Source organism: Eulemur rufifrons, chromosome 27, assembly GCF_041146395.1.
Source record: "Eulemur rufifrons isolate Redbay chromosome 27, OSU_ERuf_1, whole genome shotgun sequence".
Taxonomy (NCBI): domain Eukaryota; kingdom Metazoa; phylum Chordata; class Mammalia; order Primates; family Lemuridae; genus Eulemur; species Eulemur rufifrons.
The window spans coordinates 21024888-21052712 of NC_091009.1; the positions used below are offsets into that span (position 1 = coordinate 21024888).

The 27825-nt window shown below is 36.5% G+C and overlaps 1 protein-coding gene across 1 annotated transcript in view; it reads left to right on the forward strand.

The window, feature by feature from the left end:
* USH2A (usherin) overlaps window positions 1–27825 on the forward strand; it is a 611994-nt gene that overhangs the window by 408451 nt on the left and 175718 nt on the right. Inside the window, exons 43-46 of the mRNA XM_069459264.1 lie at window positions 6116–6279; window positions 17040–17249; window positions 18599–18801; window positions 23205–23317. Of these exons, the coding sequence (XP_069315365.1) occupies window positions 6116–6279; window positions 17040–17249; window positions 18599–18801; window positions 23205–23317 (690 nt within the window). The remainder of the gene's footprint in view (window positions 1–6115; window positions 6280–17039; window positions 17250–18598; window positions 18802–23204; window positions 23318–27825) is intronic.

Genomic DNA, 27825 nt, shown 5'->3' on the forward strand with positions numbered 1-27825 from the left:
GGGCTCAAGTGATCCTCCTCCCTCAGCCTCCCTAGGAGCTGGGACTACAGGCATGCGCCACCATGCCCAGCTAATTTTTTCTATATATATTTTTAGCTGTCTGATAATTTCTTTCTATTTTTAGTAGAGATGGGGTCTCGCTCTTGCTCAGGCTGGTCTTGAACTCCTGAGCTCAAACAATCCGCCTGCCTCGGCCTCCCAGAGTGCTAGGATTACAGGCGTGAGCCACCACCCCTTGCCCAGTTATACCTATTAAGTGAAGAAGTTGACTTTACACATAGGAAGGGTGAGTGGGAGAAAGGACTTCCCCCATGACTCCCAAGATGAGGTACTACATCCTTTACTTTCTTCCTTAATACCAACATGTGAATAAAAGTTGAGTTGAAGAATAAAAGCCAACTTCTGTCAACGTTGATGTGCCATCTCATAGCAATGTGCTTAATTCAAAATGAGTGAAAATGTATCTATTTCACATTCAAATTAAATTGATCACAGTGCTTTTCTCTGTTGGGATTTTTTTTTTTTTTCTTTTTTGCTTTGCTCTAAATTCACCTCATGCTATCCTCTTCCAAGTGTCATCATATTAAATGTTACCTCATGAAAAATGAGCTTCTAAATCTGGAAAGATACATTTTGTCATAGGAGGTCCCCCCCTACCATTTTCTTAGGGGAAAAAAAAAAATCTGCTTTCTTTGTCTGTATTTCTTTCTCCTGTTGATGGCATAGTAGAAGAAAGATGGCAATTATAGCAGAATTATTTTGACTATGACATTCTGGTAGTATAGGTATAGATACCTACAGAAACAACAGGAACTTTCACTCACCATCAGACAAGTATTATGTTATAAAAACTTTTAAGTGTGATAAACATTACTCTTCAATTTCGAAAGCAAAAATTCTTCAGTCTCGCTTTTAGAATCAACAGATAGAATTAAAGAAAATGTACCTACCATCCATGGAAAATTTCAACAACAGCAGATTTAAGCAATGAAAACAGTATGGCATTGTTGGTTTATTTATTTATTCCTACAAAAGGTTTGAAGATCTAAGGAACAGTGTACTATCTGAGGTTTCTCAAATCCTCACTTGTGTGTTGTTGTACTAAAGCACACTTTGGGTTGTGGCAGATACGAGGAAGAGTTACTGGAAGAAGCAACTAAATAGCCTGCATTTTCAGAAGCATCATTTATATTAGTGACAATATTGACACGTGAATTCTGTTAAGACATCAATAAAGTTGACACATTTTTAATTCTGATGAAAATAACCCGAGGCATGCTACAGCTGCACTGAAAAATTTTATTGGCTCCCCAAACATATCAGACCCTTTCAAGATATGAGCCTTCAGACACTTTGCCCTGGAATAATGTCTTGTGCTGGACAAATGTCTTCACTGGACAAAACACCACTTGTCACCAAAGCCTAGCCCAAATGTTACCTCCTCTCTGAAGATTTCCTAGCTAGCCACGGTTAAATATTAGATGCTCCATCTAATGTGTGTTTAACAAAAAAGAAACAAATGAATAAATATTTTAGATGTTCTCATTTAAAACCATATTTCTATAAAAATTTATATGCACTGTGACTCCAGGAGGACAGATATCAACTTCATTATGTTTAGCATCTGGCATATTGGTAGTATCCAATATATATTTTTGAATGAATGAATAAATTAATAAATAAATAAAGTGATGTTATAGCAACTATGAAAGAACAATATAATTTGTTTTCAATATATTTTTAAAAGAAGCACTTTGCTAAGTTTCAGTAGGGATAATTCCTCTATTGGACAGGTAAATTTTTGTGTCACTAACCTATCAAATTATATAAATGACCTGAAATTTTTGAGACTGAATGCTTTAGTAACTATGAAACATCCATGCATTCATTTCTAAAATTATCTATTCGGCAAATAAACAGGTTAAAAACTGCATCATTTAAACAGAATCTAGTAATAGTAATAATAACTGAATCTTGAAATGAGTATTGTCCCATAAGATTTTAATATATATTATCTTTTATAAGAAAAAATACTGTAATTGTGTCTATAACAATAAAGTTTACCATTTGCTGTCTGTTTGTGGGGGGCAGGGAAACCTAGGACTAGAAGATGGTCTCAAACAAATGAATCATTTAGGGAAAAATTATTGTAGTAGGCCAATATTGCTAAATTGACCTACAAACAATTGGTTTTACTAGCTATTTTATAGATTCAGCATAAGTATTCATTTAGTTTGCAGATAGCAAAAGCTATTTCCTACAGAGTTTGAAATGATGCATTTTTCAAGACATGTCTAGGAAACACAATTAGTATGTAGGGAAGGAATTGATTGGTATAAATAAGTTTTGCCATGAGTATATGATGTCAATTGATCTAGCATTTTTCTTTTAAAGGTATTCTTTTATTAGTAACTAGATGGAACGTCCCATTTGATATCAATAATCAGCATCTAAGTCCATTTTAAAAACAGTATACATAGAGTGGAAAAAGCACTTCAAGCCAACTAATACATTCTTTTTTGATATGAAGTGGTGAAATATAACCAACACATACATGTAGTTAAGTCATGAGTATATATCCTTACTACATAAAGATTAGATTTTGAGATAGAATGAAAGCAGTGTATTTCAGTATTTAAGAGAATTAAAGATGTTATTTCCTTAAAAATTTAACTTAATAAAAGTTAAAGAATATTCAAAAGGCAAATGCATAGCATCAAGTGAAATACCTGCTGATTTCTCACTTAAATAAAATAATGAATAGTGGAAAGAATTTAATATTGAAAATGAGGAAACCACGTGCCCAGCGAGCCCTGTTAACTAGTTGTACAAGCTTAGGCAAAGCCATTTAATGTCTCAAGCTCTCAGATTTTCTTTTTAATCTGTAAAATTTAACAGACATTTTATTATTTGAAGCAGATAAACTAAGCCATCTCTTGCTCTAAAATTTTAGTACCACCTTGAAAACAGGCTTCCCAATTACATGTATCTATGAGGCCTAAATTTCTTCTGTGCAGACAGAAATTGTCTATTTCACCATACCCACATTATGATGAAGTACCTTAAAGTATCCTAAGAACTAAGATGCTACAGAATTTATTTACAATTAACTATTTTAGTGCCACCTTATGCTCTTAATTCCACATGTAGAAAAGAACCACAAACATGGTATCACTTTAAAGCCATAAAGATTACTAATTGTGTAAGAGCATAGACTTATGGAAGAAAAAAGTTCAAATATTGTAGGAGGGGAGATTGGGCATCTGGAGTCTAGCTACATTTCTTTTAAGCCATTTTATGAAGTAAAAAATAATTATAAGTATTTTTCCCAGGGAAAGAGCTAATGAAGCTGAGGTCACTGGTTCAAGTCCCATGTGAGCCATTAGCTACATTTCATTCCATTGTCATGGGCTTGCTACCCTCTTAACCCTGACTCTCCATCCTTCATATTCATACTAGTGGTTGCAAAGGAAAGCTGGCCAGACTGTTTGGATGCATAAGCAAAATCTATCTCCTCTGCTAGAAAAATAATTAAAAGGTCAAGCCCTGGTGATATGACATCATCCAAGTATGGACAGACCAGATTATCATTATGGTTGCTATTACTATTATTATCATCACTATTTAGGTGGGTGGTGTAGTGTCATGATTAAAAGAGCAGGCTCTGGAATCAGACTGTCTGTATTTGAATCCCAGCCCTTACACTTATCAGCTTAACAATGTGGACAAGTTATTTAAATCATTGAGCCTTACTTTCCTCATTTTCAAAATAGGTATTATAATATCACTTTATGGGTTTTTATGAGGAATGAATGTATTAATACATGTAGAAAATGCCTGATACATATAAAGTAACTATTGTTAATTTTTTAATTATCTTGGTCATGTGGACTATTTAGTACTTGCTAAAAAGCATATGTAGTAATTTCCTAGGGCTGTCATAACAAAATACCATATACTGGGTGGCTTAAAAACAACAGAAATTTATTCTCTTGCAGGTCCAGAAGTTAGAAGTCCCAAATCAAGTTGTTTGCAGAGCCAGACTCCCTCCCAAGGCTCTAGAAGAGAATCTTTTCCTTGCCTCTTCTAAGTTCTGGTGGCCCCAGGCATTCCTTGACTTGTGGCAGTGTAACTCCAATTTCTGCCTCTGTGCTTACATGACCAGATCTCCCTGTGTGTGTCTACATCTCTATAAAAATTTCCTTCTCTTTTCCCTCCAGTCCAGCATTAGATTTGGGGGCCCTTCCTCATCCAGTATGACCTCATCTTAACTTGATTATATCTGCAAAGATCCTATTTCCAAATAAGGTCACGTTCATAGGTACCAGGGTTTAAGACTTGAAAATATCATTGGGGTTGGGAACATAATTCAACCCACTACAGCACACAAAGCAGAGAAAAAAGAAAGACAATAAGCACCGGAGAAGAGAGAGAAAAGCAGAGAAGTGTAGAAGACCCTGGTGATCGCACTTATTTGGGAGAAATAGATAAACAGCCTCAACAAGTCACTAAGTCTTTTCCTGGAGTCCCCAAAGCAAAGCAACACCCTTAAATGTGGCTGAGGCAGAACCCTGAAAAAATATCTTTGGGACAAGAATGAGAAACAGGATGGGTCAAGCAGACTTCTTCTACCTAGGTGGTAGCAAAATGCACTGGGAATCCAGACTTAATTTTGGTCAAATGATTTGGCACAGTCCTGCAAATGGCAGCCTCCCTTTGCATCATGACCACCAGAGGTTGTGATATATTGAGATAAATACTGTGGCTCCTGCATCAGAGGTGAGGTCTCCTTGATCATCTAATAAACTCAAGTTAGGTAATGATGATCTGAGGCCAGTGTTTGCCCTGAGTCCTGAATGCCCCTGGGATGGCCACGTGTGCACAAGATGTTTAAGCAAGTGTCTCAGTCTAAGTTATTGTCCAGTCATAGCCTGCCAGTGTCAATAAATATCATTTTCTTTTTTTTTTTCTTTTTTTTTTTTTTGAGACAGCCTCTCACTCTATTGCCCGGGCTAGAGTGCCGTGACATCAGCCTAGCTCACAGCAACCTCAAACTCCTGGGTTCAAGCAATCCTCCTGCCTCAGCCTCCCAAGTAGCTGGGATTACAGGCATATGCCACCATGCCTGGCTAATTTTTTCTATATCTTTTTGTCCATATAATTTCTTTCTAATTTTAGTAGAGATGGGGGTCTCGCTCTTGCTCAGGCTGGTCTCGAACTCCTGACCTCAAATGATCCACCCCCCTCGGCCTCCCAGGGTGCTAGGATTATAGACGTGAGCCACTGCGCCTGGCCTTATAAATAGCATTTTCCTAGCCAGTTTTGAACTAAACAAAGAAAGCCTGATGATCTTCATCCCAAAAAAGCCAAAAGGAATGAAGAATTGATGGCTTTACTCTATTGTCAGTTTAATATATGACTTGGAATGTCCTCCTCCTATCACATCACCGTGTCAGTTTTCGCCTTCTGCAAAGTAATATTCAGTTTTCACTGTATTGACTCACGTAAATATGTTCACACACTGGCAAAATACAGCTCACCGTAGCAAAACTCTCAGTAGGAGAATGTTGTACACTTTAGTCACAGTTACAATTTAATTTAGGGGTTTATCTGTCTGCAATGAGATTATGGGAAAGCAGCATAGGTACAGGAAGAAACTGGTGATGAGGGATCCTGATATTTGAAAATGGATGAGTTTCTGAAAAGAAGAGCATAAAACTCTCTGGATCAAATGCAGATAGAAAGCTGGCAGGTGGCCAGGTTTGTAATTGCATCTTGAATTGAGCTGTAATCCTCACCGCTCTGAAAACAATAAGAATAAGAAAATGATAAACCACAATTGGTTTTAAATAGCAATATTTGCTTAGCATTCCTAATAAAAGATTTCCCTGATGCTTTGGTTAAGGCTGGTGAGTTATAAAAATAATAATATGTCTTGTGTAAGGAGGAAAAAGAAAATAATGTATTTCCTAGGGCAAAAAAGGTGAGTGAGCATTTTGTGGAGGTGGGAGAAGGAAATCCTGTATTTGGTGAAGAAAAAAGAAATGATGTGTTATATCTTCTGTAAAATGGAAATTTATGTACTTTTTTTTTTTTTAACAAAACAACTTTTTAGATTTACAACCTACGAGTATAAACTGTTTGTACACAACAGCGTGGGGTTTACGCCAAGCCAAGTAGCAACCGTGACTACCTTAGCTGGTCTTCCAGAGAGAGGAGCCAATCTTACAGCGAGTGTCCTTAATCACACAACCATAGCAGTGCGTTGGACTAAACCAAGTAAGTAAGCTTCTCATATCTTTATTTCCCTTTCTTGTATGAGCAAATGTGGACATGTTAAAAAATAAAAACTAAAAAGACAAAAGTCCCTGTGCTATTCCTCTTGAGAAGCAAACTCTCCCTCCTAGGTCTACACCCTTCTTGGGCCTCCTGCTCGCCCTTCTTTCCTTCCTTTTGGATGGAGATTGTAGGTTCGGTCACAACAGCCAGTTGTGATGCAAATGTCCCTGTTATTAATTTGATACAGTGTAATATTGTACACCTTCCTTGAGATAGCTCTGCCTGATACTTTGTAACTCATACTCATTAGTAAGAAACAGTTAATTGGCTTGCAATAGCGTGAAAGGTTTTTCTGAGTGAATCATCTTCAGCACTGGCTGTGGACAGAATTCCAGCTTGATACAGTGACGGGAAACCTGGATGTCAGCATTGGATTTGCTTAAAAAATGCAGGGTCTGCCCCTGGTCCTGTTCAGAACACTTTCGCAGCCCCTTGACCGAATCCAGACTTCACAGAACAAATCCCTTTATTAAAATCTGTAAAATTTGGATTCAGCCAAAAGGCCGCACGCAAGGATCCAGAAGGCCACCCGTGGCCCCAAGGTCGCAGGTTCCCCAGCCCTCTGCAACTTTAGAAGCTGCAATAACTGAAATTTCAGAGCTACTTGGACAGCAGATTAGCATTTAACATCTGATCTGCTCATTTGTGATGATGCATTTTGAAAATCAGAATAAACGCAGCCCTGAATCTACTGTGAAAATATGTATGGTGATCATTCTTCCAGGAATACCTCGACTGCTGGCAAACAGTTGAATCAAAACTTGTTACAGTATTACCAAGTGTTGAGAAATATCTGATTTGGAAAGGCCCAATTAAAATATTTTGTTTTATGAAAGAAAACTCTGCTCCCTAGGGTAATCATCTGCTGCTATATAAAAAGACATAAAGTTACTACCGGTTACTGTGTGACTTTGATCCAGCCTTGAGTTTTGTGACAACCTAAGAAGAGAAATGGTCCATTTAGGACACCTGAGTGAATTTTCTCCCAGTGTGTTGTGATATCAATTGTAAATGAAACCAGTATTAGGTGACATTAACTGTAAATTAAATTAATTACTGGTTATGTTCATCTACATTGCCACTAAATAATTCATTTTTACAAAATACTATCACTCTAGGGTTCTTACAAGGTTGCAGATTTCTAATGATCTGTGATACCTCTATTGGGATCTCTGAAACCATTTTAATGAAATAATATAAGTTAATAGATGCTTATGATTACAATCTGAGACACTTCTGGGAAAAATACAAAATTTTTATCTGGGAATGTTTACGTATCATATATTTTCACTCATCTCCCTCTTCTTCTGTGCTCCATCTCACCAACTGATTCATTTTAAAAGCCTACTCCTAAAGGTAGGGTCTCCTCCACATCTGACATTTGAATACTTCTGTTAAGATCCGGCTGCTGAATTTTCACCAATATAGGTCCTTTATGTTATAATTGCATTCCTGAAGTAAGCGTGCTTATAAAAACTGACAAACCTAATAGATCGGAAGCAGCTCACTGAAGTTTCATTACCTTGGTAATCTGAACCTCTGACCTTCGGGATGTAGGTAATGCAATCTGCTGTTATTTCCATTCATACCTTAGAAATTTTTCAGATAACTATTTGTGAGCACAAAGGTTAACTCTCAGAAGAGGGTCAGCCTTGCGAAAGTTTGTTGCATTATCATATTCTACCTCTGTGCAACCTGCTATCTTAAGTAAATTAACTAGTCAATCCTCTGTGAAAAGCCACCGATTTTTTGCGATTTTAATTGTAAATTGTTTTCTTTCCTGGTAGCAAAAAAAATTGGCGTACAGTCTAAAATGCTCAAAGACATGAAACCGTAGATTAAAAATACCTGTAGTTGAAAATCATAAGATTTAAATTTATAAATATTTGCTTATTAAAAATTGCCTTGCAAAAAAAAAACATAAAAGGTATTTTTTTAAAGCATATTCTTTTTTACTGTGACCCTCCACATCATTTGGGAGCAAAATGTTTCTGGTGAATTTTTACCAATCACAGTTTGACAGGCATAAGCTACTGAAAATTTCAGAAGGGCAGCTTTTAAACATTAGCATCACATGTGATGTCATGTGAGGTGAAAGCATCCCTGCATTTCTTTGATTTATTTTTTGGGGGGCAGATATTGCAAACTGGCAGCACACGGGCCATATTTCCTTCCTCCATTCTCCATGCATTGTTTTGCCTACGGTATTTGAAAAAATAATATTTTGCCAAGATATAATAATCAGAAGATTTCACATAAAGTTGATTTTTGAATTCACTTGAAAAGTCAAATGATTGGGTGAAACTCTTCCCACAATTCTAGAAGGAAGATATCAGCTGGCACTGGGTAGTGGCTGCCTCTTTAAACAGGTCATGCCCTTGACATCTGATCCCATCTTTCTGGTCCTGATGGAGATATGAGGTCTTTATCCTTTCTCTATATAATCAAACAAAATATTCTGGCCTAAAGTAAATACACTGAAGATAAATTATAGTGGTGATTTTTTAAAAATCACAATTTTATAAGAAGAGATACTAAAACACCCTCACCTAATTATTCATACAATACTCAGAAACTTAGTAACTTACCCAGAATTACAGGTAGTAAGTAGCAGTTCCCAAACTCAAATGTAGGGCTCAGGAATCAAATTTTCTTCTATTTCTCGTGTATTTAGCTTTAATGATTATTAGCACTTTATCAAGAATGATTTAATAAGATCCTTCCCATTTGACTGCCCCCTCTAAAATAAAAGGCAAACTACAAAAATGCCCACAGAAAGGAGTGCAGAGGGGAGGCAGCGCCTCCCAGTGATGGCCAGAAAAGAGCAAGAAAACACTGGAGGGGAGAGAGAGAGGAAAGTATTGAAAAAGAAGGAATGAAAAATCATCCAAATGTCCACTGTACAGTCTGTCTAGCACTCACCCCAACCTTCAGATGTTCATCTCTTATGTCATATAATCTTCCTTGTCTTGCTCTCCTTCCTTTTCCTTCCATCTTCCCTCTTTCTCTTCTACCTTCCTCCCTTTCTTCCCTCCTCTTTTCTTTCCTTCCTTAAACAAATATTTATTCATCACTTACTTTGTCCTGGGCAGTGGGAATGCAAAGATGAATGACTTGATTCCTGCATTATAATATCTCAGTGAACTCTGAAAAATTCATAAAGAATGAAGGTATCACCATTAAGAGAGCAAGTTTATTTTTTTATTTTTTATTTTTTTTATTTCAGAATATTGCAAGGGCACAAACGTTTAGATTACATATATTTCCTTTGCCCCACCTGAGTCAGAACTACAAGTGTGCCCATCCCCCACACAGTATGCACTGCGCCCATTAGGTGTGAATATATCCATCCCCTCTTCCCCCTCCCACCTGCCTGACACCCAATGAATGTTATAAGTGTTGATCAATTAATACCAATTTGATGATGAGTACATGTGGTGTTTGTTTTTCCATTCTTGTGATACTTCACTTAGAAAAATGGGCTCCAGCTCCATCCAGGATAATACAATAGGTAGTTCACCATTTTTTTATGGCTGAGTAGAACTCCATAGTATACATATACCACATTTTATTAATCCACTTACATATTGATGGGCACTTGGATTGTTTGGACATCTTTGCAATTGAGAATTGTGCTGCTATAAACATTGGAGCTACCATCTGCCCCAGCAATCCCATCTGGATCTAGCATCTACCCAAAGGGGGAAAAAAAAAACATTCTATAAAAAAGAGAACAAGTTTAAAACCACAGAAAAAGCATCTGTGTCATACTGATCTCTAATCAGAAACTACCAGATTTTATAGCTAGCAGAATTTCTGACTTTGCCTGAATTTATCTTGTTCAGGTGGCAATACTTATAAATAGTAATAATTCCAAATCTCACCTCTTCTAAAAAGCAGCCACCATTGTTGCCTCACCTCGTTCCTCTGTCCTCTTTCCTGTTACTCCAATTATCAAAGCAAACAGACTCCATCTGCATTTTTCACTCTCTTCCCTCCCATTCACCTGTTGTAATCTGGCCTTCCTCCCTTGTACTCTACTTACACTTACCTGTCCTCTCTTCATCCTCCTGCTGGACTGGACTGGAGTTGGAGCATGGCCACATTCTCAGTTTGAACTCTGCAGGCATGGACAACAAGCTAAGAGATCCAAATCTGCATAGAGAAAGAACCTGAATTCTTAGAGGACCACATGGAGCACAATCTGCTTTGCTCATGTTGAGGCTATTATATGAGATACAAATTAATATTTATTTTAATTAAGTTACTGTATTTGGGGGATTCTTGGTTACAACAGCTTAGCTAACTCTCTTAATCTCCCATACCAATTCACTTAAAAAGCAGAAATTCGCTATCCTGTTTTTAAAACTAAACATAAAATGATGAATAATTAATGCATCTAATATACCATCTCTTTAAATATGGAGACAATAAGAGACTAAGGTAACTAGGGACTTTTCAAAGTGCAGTTGCTTGTTTTTGACAGATGCATGAACTAGATAGAAGACATGAGATAGCTTGCTAGGAAAACTAAGGAGGCTGACTTGGAGGATTATTATCCAAGAAGATAATCTTTCCACTTCATGTGAGCAGTAGTACCCTTAGGCAGAGTAAAGACTTTTCTCAAGAAGCATTTTTGATAAGGTCAAATTTTCTGAGAACTACTTAGTTAATGACACAGAGCTCTGCACCGTAGAACTTGGGTAACTGGACTCTAATTTGGAGAATCTGTGAGCAAGATCAAAACTTCCATCATAAAATAACTATAATAAAGTCCTTCCAGGTTTTTACATTTGAACAAAACTACCTCCCAGTGACCCTATTAATGAGAGATGACTGAAGAATTCAGTCCTAGACAAATAAATTAGGAGACCTATTGAAAGGAATGATTTACTGTAATTGATCTAAATCAGGATAACAAACTATTTTTTTGTAAAGGGTCAGATAGTAAATACTTTAGACTTTGCAGGCCGTACAGTCTCTGTCTGTCTCAGCTACTCAATGCTGCTATTGTAACCCATGAACAGCAATAGATGACTTTAAATAGGCATGGCTGTGTTCCAATAAAACTTGATTTTGGACACTGAAATTTCATTATCATATAATTTTCACATGTCACAAATTACTATTCTTCTCATTTTTCCCCTAACCATTTAAAAATGTAAAAACCATTCTTAGTTCACAGGTTGTATAAAGACAGGTGTGGGGCCAGATTAGGCCAATGGACCAGCTTTGGCTCATAGACCATAGTTTGCTGACCCTTGATCTACAGGACATCACTGACATTGATAATTATCCTAGTCCTTTTGTGTTGCTATAACAAAATACCCGAGACTGGATAATTTATAAAGAAAAGGGGATTTAACAGGCCAAATGCAAGAAGCATGGTACCAGCATCTGCTGGGCTTCTGGCAAGAGATTTTGTGTGTAAGAAAACAAGGCAGAAAAGGTCAAAGGTGGAAGAAACACATTGAAAGAGGCAGAAATCTGAGGGGTATCTTGGCTTTATAACAACCCACTCTCACAAAAACTAATCCATTCCTGTGAAAACAAATCTAGTCTTGCCAGAGCAAGACACCAAGCCATTCAAGTGAACTCTGCCCCCATGACCAAAACGTCTTCGACTTAGGCCCCACCTCCCAACATCGCCACATTGGAGATCAAATTTCAGCATGAGTTTTGGTGGGAGCAAACCATATCCAAACTATAGCAATAATAATCTCTAAACATAATCCAAGAGCATGTGAGAAGCATAATCTAATTGCTATTGCAGGAGGACTTTCAACTAGCCCATCTGTTATAGACCGAATGTTTGGTTCCCCCCAAAACTCATATATTGAGGCCCTAACTCTCAGTATCTGGAGATGGGGCCTCTAAGGAAATAATTTAGGTTAAATGATGTCATAAAGGTGAGGCCTTGAATCCATAAGACTAGTGTCCATATAAGAAGAGACACCAGAGAGCTTGCATGAATACACACTGGCTCTCTTTCTTCTCCTCTGCACACAGAGGAAAGGCCATGACCAGCCTCAGCGAGAAGGCCACTGTCTACAAGCCAGGGAAAGAGCCCTTACTAGAAACCAAGGTTGCCACACCTTGGTGATGGACCTCTAGTCTCCAAACCGTGAGAAATAAGTTTCTGCTGTTGAAGCCACCCAGTCTAGTATTTTGTTATGGCAGCTGGAGAAGACTAATAGACATCTAACAGCTGTTTTGAATTTCCAGGCACTCCGTTACAACAGAGGGGGCATGTTCTATATTTGAAAATTTGTTCCAGCTCAGACCACATTTCTGACCAACAATTGGAGACTGCCATCAACAGTAGCATTTAGTAGCAAAGATCATGTCCAGGGGTTAAAACCATCTTCAACTTACTGAGGTTGATCTGATATATTACAGTTAAACAAATACCTACTCAGATAAATTTATGTGGTCCAAAAAATATAGGTTACACATAACAGGTGTAGACTATCTGAGAGTGTATTTCCAAATATCCACATATTTAACGATACCAGAAATCTCTACTCTTTTCTGTTGCCTCAAACACAAGCTAGTATTTATGCCTCAGCTCCTAACTATATAACTCTAGTTCAAATATTCACACTTTAATTTTTAAGTTCGCCTAGTTGCCACAAAAACACTTCAAACTCAAGAAGTCTAAAACAAAACTAGTCTCAAAGCCTCCACCCCATAATTCCCCCTGTGTTTTCTCTTTTATTTAATGAAATTCACCCAGAAACCAAAACCAAAAACCTTAGCTATATCTATATCTCTTCCGTATCCCTTTCTAGACTCTTACGGCTCATATAAGTATGTCAGCTAATTCCCTCTAGTGGATCCACCATCACTCAGGGCCTTGGAGTCCTCCCATAAATGGGAAAAGTAGAAGATCAGAGAGGGCCAACCACTCCTTAACACCTCAATGCAAAAATGGCACAACTGATCACATGACCTTATCCAGATGCATGAGGCCCGGAAAATGTAGTCTAGTTATTCAACAAGAAGAGAGAAACATTGGTATTGGTGAGATCTAGAAATCTTTGCCACAACTTTTATCTTCTGTAGTGTATTTTAAAATTTAAATGTTATTAACGCTATTAGGGTTTAGTGATAGCTTTCTCTACTTTTCCATGTCTTTCTCTGATACATATAATAAATAATTTAATGCCCTTGTACACTTTCCTTGCCTTTCTCACATGCCATTTTCAACATTTGGTTTATAAATTATTATTGTTACATAATTTTTTACAGAACTATTTTCTCTAAATGACTTCTATATTTATCATCAATTCTTAAACTTGATCTTCAGTTTTGGATCTTGAGTCATCTTTCTGTCTTCTGGAGAACATTATTGGATAGTTTTGTAATGAAACTTAAAAAAATTAATTCCTTTATATTCTCTTAATTGTTGCCTATATAAGAAATTATTTCTGTTATCTTTGAATATTCTATTAATTTTTTGCCTATGTAAGAAAGCGTTTTTGTTGTTTTTGCACATAAGTAATTACTTAGATGTATATGCAATTCTTAGATGTTTTTCCTCAAAACTTGTTGAAATTTGTTCCATTGTTTTCCAACAGTTGATGTTTCAGACAAGAAGTCTGAAGTTTGTCTGATTTTTTTTTCTCCTTTGTAGATGATCTTTTATTTTTTAGTTTACCTTGAAAATGTCATGATTTTCTATATGTCTACATTTGGATATATTGTCATTACTTTGGACAAAACTATATTTGTCTATTTAGTTTGTAGACACAAGCCTTCATTTTGGGTAAGGTTTAATGGGATACTTTATATCCATGATTGCTGCATTTATTTTTCAACTTAACCTTTTGTTGATCGCTTAGCAGTCATTTTTCTCTTCATTCTTTGATAACGTGCATTTTTAACTCTGCTCATTTCCACTTTCAGTGTTGATTTTAATTCTGCCATTGCTTTTTACATTTCCTTGCTTTCCTTTCATATTTAAGACAAATCCTTTTACGTCTCTGTCTTTATGGCTGTTGTTTTATGATTCCAGGCACCTGTTTCAGAGAGTCTTCTTTTTCATAAAGGCATGTCCCTTTTGTTATTTCTGGGTAAACTATGCAAATGTTTTAGAAAGCTTCCATCTTATTCTCATAGAATTTATATTCATAAAAAGTTTGCTTTTGAAGGTTCTATAGGATTTCCCTTATCTTGTATACAGCCTTGTAACTTGTTTTCCTCTTTAAAAAGGGAGAAATACATTCAGGTATTTCTCAATAGAGAGGGAGGGTGAAATTGACTTGCCTTCTCATTCCAGCTATTCCAATTTTAATAGCCTTCCTCTCTCAGAGGTAAAATCAAGGTCATCAGCCTTTAATTTTGTGCTAGTCTATTGAACTGAGGATGTATCTTCTGTTTCTTAGACGGTTCACTGGCTTAGGAAGAGCCCACTGAAGTTTAAAGACCTTATTTGAACAATGAAAAAGCATACTCCTGTGCATGCTACTGCTCCCAGATCTTCCTATGTGATGACTAGGACTACAAAGATATATGTGTTTCTACTATTTTTATGTGGTTTTGACTTTGAACTGTAATGTCTACATAAATGAAGAAAGAGAGGTGTTGAAGCAGACGTTGGCACGAGGGAGGATATAGCAGAAATCTAGCATTTGTTGCCCAGAGATGCTGCCTGTTTCTGGTCACGAGAGCCTGTATATCATGCAGTAAGACATAAGCAATGGAACTGAATCACCATCTTTTCCTATCTTCTTTGGGCCAATAGGTTCTGTTCTATTTCAGAAGCCTTGACATATGGTACATAACTAAGAATAGGCATTTAATGGGATCTCATCCAGCATTGACATATGATCTTTGCTCATCTTGAATTTGTGATGCTAGTCCTGATCTCTTTAATGTAGCTACACAGGTATATTAATTGCCATTTGATAGAAGAGATATCAGACACCTTGAATAACCCAAGTAAAACCCATGTTTGTAAGTAAAGTTTGAAAGCACTTCATTAATGCCATATCTTTGAAATTTGACTTTATGATCAGCTTGCTCACTTAACAAACTAAAGTATAACATGAACTTCCAATCTAGTATATTAATACTTTCCATTATACCACAGGTCACCAATTAGTAACAATACTGTAATCCATTAGAAAATAGTTCTAATAACAGAAGGAACTTTTGCACTCAGAACATCCATGGCTTTGCTGTACTTGACTGTACTATGATTTAGGAAAATATTAAAGGATACAAATAGCCAGTTCTTGCCAATGAATAATGACCTCATTATTACATGTGCTTACATTATGTGACATCAAAGAAAAGAAACATCTCAATCCCCAGAATTCTAAGCTAATGTTAAAGGTCTGTCTCCTAATATAAACTCTTTCAACAATACTGGCACACCACATGGTTTTAACTATTGCTAGAGATAAAATGAAAGCAATAGTGGTCTTAGAAAAAGCAGAAATAAAAACCTAGCGTTCAGTTTCTAATGCAAGACCCTCAAGACCTTAATTGTAAAAGGGGGTCCTTAGAAGAAAGTCAGACATTTCCCAAAGCCACATTACTTTACATGGCCATATGCTGGAATCTCACATATTTGAAAACTTGTACTTCAATAACCATGAAGAGAAAGGCAACCTTTTCCTCCCAATTCTTGGACTGGTGGTGCTGAACTTTTATTTCACTCTTAGTTTTCTTTCTTACGTGTTATATCAAAGTTTTGAAGATTAGTTGAATAATTTTAAGTAGCAAAATTAAAATATTTAGTCAAAATTTAAAAGCTTATGGGACTTTTAGAAGACTCATATTCTTACATGAGGCTCTTTGTAATTAATAATAGGATGGGGAAAAAAATCAAATTTCTTAAAAAAAACTATCACCACCAGCACCACCAAAAGGAAGGTTCCATAAGCTTTTTTTAACTTTTCCAAATAAAAGGTTCCATAAGCTTCCTTTTTTCTCATTCTAAAAATAGCTAATGAGTCGGGGCACAGTGGCTCACTCTTATAATTCCAGTGCTTTGTGAGGCTGAGATGGGAGGATCACTTGAGGCCAAGAGTTGGAGACCAGCCTGAACAACATAGTAAGACTTCGTCTCTACAAAAACTTTTTTTAAAAAAATCAGCTGGATGTGCTGCCTATCTTCCCAGTTACTTGAGAGGCTGAGGCAGGAGGATCACTTGAGCCCAGAAGTTCGAGGTTACAGTGAGCTATGACTTTGTGCTACTGCACTCCCACCTGGGAGACAGAGCAAGACCTTGTCTCCAGAAAAAAAAAAAAAAAAAGGCTAATGATAGAATCTATTCTCTTTTTAGCACTCTGGGAGGCTGAGGCGGGTGGATCGTTTGAGGTCAGGAGTTCAAGACCAGCCTGAGCAAGAGCGAGACCCCCGTCTCTACTAAAAATAGAAAGAAATTATCTGGACAACTAAAAATATATATAGAAAAAATTAGCTAGGCATGGTGGCGCATGCCTGTAATCCCAGCTACTCAGGAGGCTGAGGCAGGAGGATCGCTTGAGCCCAGGAGTTTGAGGTTGCTGTGAGCTAGGCTGACGCCACGGCACTCTAGCCCGGGCAGCAGAGTGAGACTCTGTATCAAAAAAAAAAAAAAAAAAAAGATTTAAAAAAAAAAACAAGAATTTATTTATTCTATTTTTCCCCGAGACCCTTTTAGATCAGCCACATTTACATTTTTTTGTCCTGCTTTTATTGTTAACAGGTTTTCAAGACCTACAAGGTGATGTTGAATATTATATACTTTTTTGGAGTTCTGCTACCTCAAATGAATCTCTCAAAATCTTCCCAGACGTAAACTCACATGTCATTGACAGCTTAAATCCAAACACAGAGTATCGGGTTTTTATCTCTGTCTTCAATGGAGTCCACAGCATCGACAGTGCAGTACTGCAGGCCACCACTTGCGATGGGGGTGAGTCCAGATTCTAAGGATACTCGGCCGCAGAGATGTGAATAGAATTGATTGATTCTTGCTGAGGTTGAGATCAGTCATCTCTCCATTATGAAATTTCCGGTGTTGGAGGGAAGGGGTCCAGGCTAAAATGCTTAAGTGCTCGCTGTCATCAAGTAGCAGATCAATAAGTGGTCCCGTAGAGACAGCAGCACAAGGCTCTAATAATGGGATATTAGCCCAGTTTGTTCCTGTTCTTTTCAGTGTGTTGCTTATTTTGGAGCAGAGTTGACATCAATAAAATGGTGACATTTAGAAACATTTTTTTTTTTTTTTAAGATATGCTCTCAAAAGCAGTCTGTTTTCCGAAACGACAGCCAAACGCAGTGAGGGCTCTCCCTGAGTCACCAGAAATGATAGGTAGAAGTTCAGCCGCTGAGAAAAATTGCCTATGACTCATTTCTAAGTCAGTTAGCAAGGGGGAGGAAGCGAGGGAAGCAACTTGTGAATCTGAAATGTGTTTGGAATGGTCTTTCTAATCTTTTTGGCTTTATAAAGTCTCATTATAAACATTATAATATCATTACCTCCCAAGCAAGTGTTCCACGTCATTAGCAGAGCTCTTTAAGTGTGGAACCCATTTCCCTTCGTGGTGCCATAGGTCGGCACCTTTTGTTTATAGAATAGGATGGATCACAAGGACAATTTTTCAACTAGTTAAGATGGGTTCTGATGATAAAAATAGGTCTTTGCATAGTTATTTCTGACATGCTTGAATAATTGTGTAATTTAATGCTAAGCAAGATTTTTTTCTTATGTTAGATTTCATCATTACCTATGGTAATCAACATTCAAAATCATTTACATAATGACAATATTGCATTATTGCTTCATATTGCTTGAGTTACAAGCTAGTAACATCAAATGATTTTTCATGTTCCACCAGCCTCAATGTATTTGAATTTTTTTTTTTTTTTTTTTTTTTTGCTTAAGGAGCAAATTCTCTTTCCTTCTCTCCTTGCCCCCACCTGGGAGGTATGGAGTTAAAGGATAGAAAAAAAGACACATAATAGATATGTGTTAGAGATGCAGATGGGTGAAAAATTTATCATCATATCCCACTGGTCACATAGTATTGAAGATTAGCACTATGCTGGTGATACAAAGCATTTTACCACCAGTTCTTATGGTTCCTAACTGAGAGTCTAATAAGCCAATTTACAGAGGACTACAGACTGTGATAACTTCATCAGAGAAAAGCAGATAAGCAAGGAACCCTTTGCTAAACCTAAATACTAATCTGCATTTAGTTTAACAAGTGCTTTTTCAGAGACAGCTGGAGTTTATTCAGTTTCTTCTTTTAATTCTAGAGCCTCAGGGCATGCTTCCTCCAGAGGTTGTCATCATCAACAGTACAGCTGTACATGTCATCTGGACATCTCCTTCAAACCCAAATGGTGTTGTCACTGAGTATTCTATCTATGTAAATAATAAGCTCTACAAGACTGGAATGAATGTGCCTGGGTCGTTTATTCTGAGAGACCTGTCTCCCTTCACTATTTATGACATTCAGGTTAGAAAGTTGTTTTTTGATGGTTAAGCTTATGGATATGTTAAATAAAACATGCCAGGCTATGTCTTCAAGTGGATATCTTCTGTCTTGGTTACAGATTATTTATTTGGTGGGGAAGGGGAGAGAGAAGAGGGAAATTGATCAGAATTAAATCTGTTTGCTCTAGGCAAACATGTAAATCTCTGGAGAGAATATAACGATAATATGGAAAACGATGGTGATGAGGATGGTGATGAAATTCTCACTGGCAAAATGAAGCTAATCACATATTCTGAATACATCTTGCTGAGCAGTTTGCCTTTTTCTTGGATCTTTTACTGATATCAAAATCAGAAGCAGCCTAAGAATATGAATATGTTCTTTCTGTTCCCATTTCTGTTTTTACTAATTTAATATCTTCACAGAAGTTATATAATCTCACTTGATGTCAATTTTCTCTTTTGTAAGGGCAATGGACTACATGCCTTAAAACTTTCTATCTACCTCTAGCATTCTATAATTGTGCATGCAACAGGAAAACATAAATGAAAATATGGTAGACACAAAATATTAAAAGATTTTGTCTTAAGATGAAAGAAATATATCCATTCATCATTCTACAAATGTTTGGTGATCCTCACCTATACAAAAGCAGTTGTAGTTAAACTTTTTTGACCATGGACCTCTTTGAAAACCTTAAAGAGTCAGTGCAGCCTGCCCTAGAAAAATATATGCACTTATATGACAAAATTTAACACACAATTTCAGAGAGTGCATTGATCACCTGTAACCCAACTCATAGATTTTTTCAAATTCTATTGGCCATAAAAGTAGAAAAAATAATTAGAAATATAGCTTTATGACTAAGGTTAGCCTAGGGAAAGTGATGGAGGATTTGTTGTGTTATCCTTTTTTGGATATAGGAAATACTAAGTCTTATAAAACAAGAAATTTATCCTCAAGGAATTGGAAATCCTGTTAGGGTACTAAGATATAAAACATAACAAGGCCAAATGTGCAAATGGGTGCTAAAAACAGTCATTTCAGAAGCTCAACATTTATAGAGAAAGCTTGCAATTTAGTAAATTTTTAAATAAACTACACTACTTCTAAAACCCATAAGGGCCTCATAAATAATTTTCAGAAGATATTAAGCACAGCAATTTGTTTTGACCGCAGAAACTTTTCACTGGTTCTGTCCATTTGGTCCTGCTCCCTCTTGCAGTTCCCCATCTCTTTTTCCCCACATTTGAGAGTGAAACATGCATAGTCATCTGGAAACAACCAATACTTTAGCCTCCCTCACTATAATCCATAGGCCTGTCTTCCTAAGAAAAATCAAATAAAAAGATATTTGATAAAAGAAGAAAGGTAGATTGATTATTTTTCATTGCACTCCATGATTTCCATTAACCGACTTGTGTTATCTTAGCAGGGAACATGTGGACTGGTGTTTATGCTCATGATTCTTAGAGTGAGTCCACGTGTGCAGGTAGACCATAGGTCAAATTATAAAACAAAAATCATGCTCAAAATAATTAGAAATATAGCTTTATGACTAAGGTTAGCCTAGGGAAAGTGATGGAGGATTTGTTGTGTTATCCTTTTTTGGCCCCTGTTGGAAAAAGCTGACTTCCCAAAAGGCAGGTTATTCGTTTACTTTATCAGGACTCAAAACACAACCTGAGGGCAAGAACATTGGATGCTGTGCACACATGTGCAACTCATGAAACAAGAGTTGACATTTAGAAGTAACTCAGGTGTGTTCTAGGGTGAAAGGCCTCATTCATACCTACTGGCTTGGTGGCCTGAAGAGAGTACATCTTGATCAGATTTGGGACATGAGACAGATAGGGAGGCAAAAGACTAACGTAGAATCCAATAGTTTAATTTTGTTGTTAGTGACTAAGATGTTCTTATTTCCGATAAGTGCATTTTTCCAAAGCTCTTCAAAGTCAAGGAATACTGCACTTGAGATAGCTGTGGCATTTCCGAAAATCTGAATGTCAAATTTCAATGATTTTCATTGTGGTGTCAAAGATGATTTGGCTTCGTTTAAAATAAGCATTTAGTTGGTATAATAATACTTTAGAGTTAACGTTCTCTATGCTGACCCCTTCTGTAAAATAACAATTGATTTTAAAGCAGATAAGGCACCTAACTATCTACTTTTTGAACAATCCTTTTTATACATCCCTTTTTAAAGAGAATAACAATTTCAATTTTTATTTGATTTTATCTCTTTTAATATAAACATGGTAAAACCTTATGTTTGTGTTTCATTCATGTTACACGATATAGTTATAGCATTAGAAATTGTCCTGAGGTTGGAGACTTGGAATATTACATTAGTAAGAATGAAAAAAGATTGGCATATTTCTCTAATGTCAGAAGAAAATCTTTCTGGAGAAACCTTTGAATACACCTAAGTAGTTTAGAGCTTAAAAATATGTTTACTATGTAGATGAGAAGGCAATAGCATATAGTAAAGCCCAAATCAGGTACCCCAAATCTTACCAGCTTGATCATGTGTCCTGATTTCTCTGACCCTCAATTTTCAAACCTGTTAAAATGAAGTTTTGAGGATTCAATAAAATTATTTGTGCGAGTACCTGTCATAATGTTTGGCACATATTAGATACATAATAAATTTAGTTGAGTTGATTTTGAGTTATCTCATTACATATCGTAGAGTCTAATATTTTCCAATACAGTGAATCTTCACTTAAGATCTTTGATAGGTTCTTGGAAACTATGACTTTAGGCAAAAGGATGTATAACAAAACCAGTTTTACTAATTGATATAAAAAAGAATTAAGTACCTATAGCATATTTCTGGTCACAAAAGCATCACCAAACTTCTAAATAAAGACCAAAACATTTCTAATATTAAATATCGAAATAAATGTGAGCTATACATACATTTAAGAAAGAGTAGTAAAAACAAGTAAGATAATTATGTACCCACTTATTGCAGTTCAGGGGCCTGAGTGGCCAGATCCTATCCCAGCAAGGCAGGAACCAGCCCAGTACAGGCCGCCATCCCATCACAGGGCGTGCTCACACACTCACACTCGCTCAGACTGGGTCCATGCAGACACACCAGTGCACCCAACAGGCACAGCTTTGGGATGCGGGAGGAAACCCATCCAGACATGGAGAGAAAGTGCAAACTCCACACAGAAAATAGCTCCAGCTAAGAATCTTTTTTTTTTTCACGTCCACATTATTATGAAATGACGTTATTCTGGGACTTGCTACTTGTGTAAGGTTTGTCGTCATTAATTCTATTACAGCATTGTTTTTAAAGTTTGTTTTCCTCCAGGTTATTTGAGGTTTAATTGGACATACTCAGCATAGAAGATCTCGAAAGTATTTAAATATCTACTGAATATTACCTCAAAAGATACATGGCATCAGTAAATAACACAATTCACACAGCATAATAAGCATATGCCTCAACTCCTATGTAGGTGCCAACTGCTCTATGAATAAAATGGCATATCTACTAAATACCATGAGAATCACATTTGCCCTACCCCAAATGCCAATGGAAAAAGTAGAGAACTGCTTAGTGCTTAGGATTCATTAGTATCTAGCTTCCCTCCTCCATTTATGTGTTAGATGCTGAAAGTAAATTAGTGCTGTGAAAAGTACAATTCCTCTTTGGTTTATCCTTTCATTGAGAGCAGAGTGATGTCACTTTGTGGATGTTCCACTTCTAATCTTTTGTGTATTCATTTGTCTCTCCTCCCTCTTGCTGAATGTGTTCCTTTTGTGTTACTAATGCTTGATGAACTTCACTTCTAATGTTTAGTTATTCCACCCTCCTCAGTTTTTATTCAGATTAGGTGGCAGCATTAAAGGGATGAATGATGATTTTCTGCTGTGATTAAGGTAAACATACAATTGCCGCTGGAACAAATGGATATAAAATGGCTCAGCCATATTGAAAGGCTTTTCTAGGCATCATTTTTCTTCCATTAGACATTAGCATTTAGGCTATTTGTTGTAAAGTGTCAAGACTTCCAGAAGATATCATCATTACACTACTTGGTTATAGATCTGGAGAGCAGAATGCAGTGATAACCCTATTACGCTTGCAAACTATCACTTGGGCATCTTCCATTCCTCACCTGTGCTCTGAGTAGATTAATAAGTCTTTCTCTTTCTGAATGGTTGGAATGAGTGACTCAACGTCACCATTCTAATCACTAAATCAATGGTTCCAAGCCTAATTCTGTACTCTGAGCTGGTCCCAATGCAATGAATTAACATAAAAAAATGAATATTTATTAAACCCAAAGAGACTATAGAGAACTACAAGAGATTCGTATGAAATAAGGGTAGGTGGGATTTAGCTCATTGTCAGTCTGTATTGTGAAAGTGGTTGGATTTATTTTTTTCTAAAATAATGTTTTCAGGTTGAAGTTTGTACAAAGTACGCATGTGCGAAAAGCAATGGAACCCAAGTCACCACTGTGGAAGACACTCCAAGCGATATACCAAAGCCCACAGTCCATGGCATCACTTCAAGGTAAGAAATATTTTATCAGTTAATATGAAGAACACTGATTATAAGAAAGTAAAATAAAAACCAAAGATATCCTCTCAGCCATGACAATCTTATTTAATAAATTGCTGTAACTGTGCATGTAAGTCAAATTTTTTATATTATTTCATGGTTATTAATCTTCACTGGACATCCAGTAACATTCAATCTTTGATTTGCCTGATTGCCCAGACTCACCTCTTTAGTAATCTGCAAACAAATACTTAAATGCACAAAAGAGTCTCCTTATTTAAATGTGTCCTTTAGTGAATACTTTTGTGAAGCAAAATACAATTTTAATTGGAATGACTGCCTTCTACCTTCATCTCTTTGAAAAAAAATTGACTTACCTATATCAGATTGCCCTAAAGCTAGAACTATCTGTAAAATAAATAGGGCAGACAATCTTTGGATAACCATTACCAATTTTGTCATATTCTTGGTAGAATCTCTTTATTTTTCTTTATCCTTTTGGTGTTGAGAAATGACCACAGTTGGAAAGTGAGTCCCTTTACAATTCATAATTAAGCAATAATAATGATAAGATTTAATGTCAGTTCCAAAAACAAAAATGAGATGATAATTTTTCATCCCTCAACATCAGGTTGAGGCTGGAGAAAGAAATCTGTGTGCTTCCACATCATACTTTTGCCAGAGCCAAATGAATCACCCTTTACCTACACAGACTCATACACACACACACACGCACACACACTCTGACATAATCGGTCCATTATAAAATATTTCAATTCTGAAGGATTTTTCTATGACGGTGAAATTTATAGGTTTTTTTTTTTTTTTAAAGATCGGTTCAAAAATATCTGTACTGATTTTGGCAACTAATGATTAAAATAATTAGAAAAAAACAACCAATTGGATTCTTAGCTATGGATGGCAAAAATCACATCTTGTCTTCTTGAGTACACCTTCTGTCAAACACCTGATAGATGCTAAGTTTTGATGTGCTAATTAATTGATAGATTTTCCCCTCCTATCCAACAGGATTGCCTACTATACAAGGGGGAAATAGTCAAGTTAAATGGGCACCAGATACCTTTATTTATTCTTTCAGCAAACACATTTGTTTGCTGAATAATATAGAAGGGAAAGTAATAATGCAAAAGTAATATAATAATATAATAATACAAAAGTAATACAATAATATAATGATACAAAAGTAATACAAAAGAGTATAAGGCATAAATCTAAATTTGCAAAGTTCCAGTATACAGTGGGAGATAGACTCCTAAATAAATATTTATAGAACAATGTGAAAAACCCTTGGTAGAGGTTTATAATGTACAATAAGAGCACAAAGAGAAAAATACCAAACTCTACCCAGGATTATCAGTGAAGGCCTCTTGGAAGATATGACATTTCAGTTCAGTCTTGAAAAACTCAAGGAAGAATTACAGTTAGGTGGGTGGATGTTGTCAAATTCTTGTCTGCTAGTCTCGTCATAACTCAAGCCCAGGTGAATGGCATAAGGGAATATGTCTTAGATTACATATTTATGTGTAGCTAAAAATAATCTCTAAACTTTGTAAGAAATTTCAAAAATGAGTTTGTGTCTCTAGGATGTTTTTTCCTCTAAGAAGTTTCTGGCAGATGATAACACAGGAAATATATTTTCTATTTGTAATTAAAGACTGCTTACACCCAAATATATTAATTGATGGCAAAAACATTATATTATACAACAAGAGCAAAGAAAAAGAGAGAGAAGACAACAGAAGAGAGTTTGCAACACAATTGTGTAAGCAATGTTTGTCAGAAAGAGGCAAATGATTTAGTATAGTGGAGAAATTTACAACCAAGGTATTGGTTGGCAGAGGAGGATAATGATAGGAAACAAGCTAATTTCTCTGCGGAGAACCTGAGAGGCTGAGTACTTAGAAGCTTTAAGGATTGTGAGGAGCAGGAGATGGGATTAGGTTCAAAGTTAAAATCACGGGATTAGCTAAAAGTCTAAAAAAAAATGTGATTGGAACCCCAGGTGTCTTTACTATGCACACAAAGGGTCTATTTCTCTTCCTCCACAAGGCAAAATTCACCTACCCGATTAGACATTTATTCTCTGGAGAAACTGAGGGCTGCTAGACCCAGGGGAGGTAAGATGAGGGGCAGAGGTAAAATCAATGACAAAGCAAGACTACAGCCTGAATAGTGGAACCCTTGGCTGCTTTCCCCAGTTCTGCTCTCAAATGGAAGTAGGGAGTCATAAATGCCTCCAGATAGGAAAGTAGACATTCTTCTCTAGAAAAGAATGAATAACCCCAAATCAAATATCTCTATATACTAGCATATGGGGATCCCCTAACAGAAAAAGTAATTTGCTACCTGGTCACCCAGTAGGGAAACGCAACCAATCAGCAAGACTCACCCATCTACCATAAAGCTTCTAGTCAGCTTTTTTTTTTTTCTTTTGGTACATCACTCTTAAAGATAAAAAGAAGACCAAAATAAATTAAAAGAAATGATTCAATAGACTTAGAAACAATGCAGGTGAGGATAAAGAGAGTCTAACCTAAGACAGATAAGATGAAAGCCTCTATCCATGAAACAAAAACAGGATACTTTTCATAAAAAAGGGGAAAAAAAAGAGAAATAATCAAAAGACAGAAAAATCTCATGGAAATTTAAAGTGCCAAAGCTGAATTGAAAATTTGGAAGAAAGTTTAACTTTTGAAAGATAAAAATGTAAAAAAAAAGAGAAAAAAAATTAACAAAAACTAAAACATCCAGAAAGTCTAATATTTGAATAATAAGAGTTCCATAAAGAGAAAGCAGAAGGAAAAGAGGAAATCAAATAATCAAAGAAAGATACAGGAATATACCCCAGAATTAAAGTACTGATGTGCAGATTAATTGTAAGATTAATCAGATTGTTTAGTGTAATTCTGAGTGATTTTGGATTGTTTGCTGGACATTTCGAATACTAGCTTGTAATAATCTGAGTCCTATTAAAGTCCTCTGAAGAAGGTTGAGGTTTTTGTTTACTTTTGCCAGCAGATGACCAACTGGTTAGCTTCAGACTGCAAATTCTATCTTGCCTTATTAGTGGCTACAACTTTGCTATGTTCCTTGTGTATGTTCCTTGTGTCTGTTCCATGCATGTACCTCTCAATGGCTACTTTGGGATTTGGCTAGGGGATTATATAATAATTCAGATTTCAAAGTCTTTGCGATGCTGCTTGAATAGCCTATGCATGCGAGGCAACCATAAATGTACAGCTTGGAGTTGAGTCTGGACTTGCGTTGCTTCATTCATAGAATTAGGAGATCTTCTAGCTTTTTCTCTGAGATTTCTCCCACACTTTCCAGCTCCCTTGGACTTTCTTTCCTGGGTTTTGGGCTGGAATTATATAGTTTCTCTTGAGATTTTTGCCTCCCAGGCTGCCTCCCAGTTCACATACCTGCAGCTATTCTTGAGGCAATGAGGTAAGAGAAAATATTAAACAAAAAAACGAAACAAAACAAGAATTCCCCTGACAGACATTCTTTGGACCACAGAAGCCTCTTTTCCTGGTTCCTCTAGGTGGAAACATAGGGTTCTTTTTTCTTGGAGTTTTAGATTCCTGTTTGGTCACAGCTGCCATAGTGCAGCTCCTGGGCTGGAATCATCCTTAGAGCAGGGCCCAGAGGAAAACAGAGAGAACAAAACATAGCAAAATGAGGATTTCCCCCACGCTGTCTGGCTTGCAAGGAGTTTTTGTTCTAGGTACTGCTGGCCAGAAAAGTTGAGTTTCTTTAAGATTTTGCGTGCCCCTTTCAAAATTCCATACTGGGGCTGCCTTTGGGTTAAAGATAAAGAAGAGGGAGAAAAATGGGAAACTCGTTCTGTCATATTTGTTCTTTAAGTTTTGGCTCCCCTCTTGATCTGTCTGCTGCTGTTGAGTTTTCATGGTCCTCACGTAGTTACTTTTTGTAATTTCTGCAGACTTTTTAGTTATGATCAATAGGAGAGAGAGCATGTAATGGGCTTATTCCACATGGGAAGTCCTCCTCCACCATAGTTTTCTTTATTCCAGTGCCTTTGGCAACTTTCCTTTGTTTTCCCCCCAGTCAGAGATCTAGCAAAAACTTGATAGAAATGGTTCATAGCTAAATATTGGCTTATAAAAAAATCTTTCCTTTCTTAAAATGATCCATTGTAGCAGAGTAACATTTTCCAAAGGCAAGACTCCAAGGAGCAGGTATAGGCTGCCAAGACATTAATCAAAATTACACCGACACCAAAGAAGTTAGCCTCCTGTGGGCATGATATTGTTTGTGTAATTTCATTATACTTCTGGCAATGTACACTTGTTAGTTTTGTTTGGATTTTGATGGTAAGAAATCTCTTTTATATTAGCAACATGCAAAATCAAATGTGGAATCCTTTCAGAAAGATATCAGTAAACTGGGTTTACTTCTACAGCATTTAAAATAATTTGGTCTCTAATAAGACATGCATTTCTTGGCTTCTTTGTTTATTTGTAAAATTCAGTAGT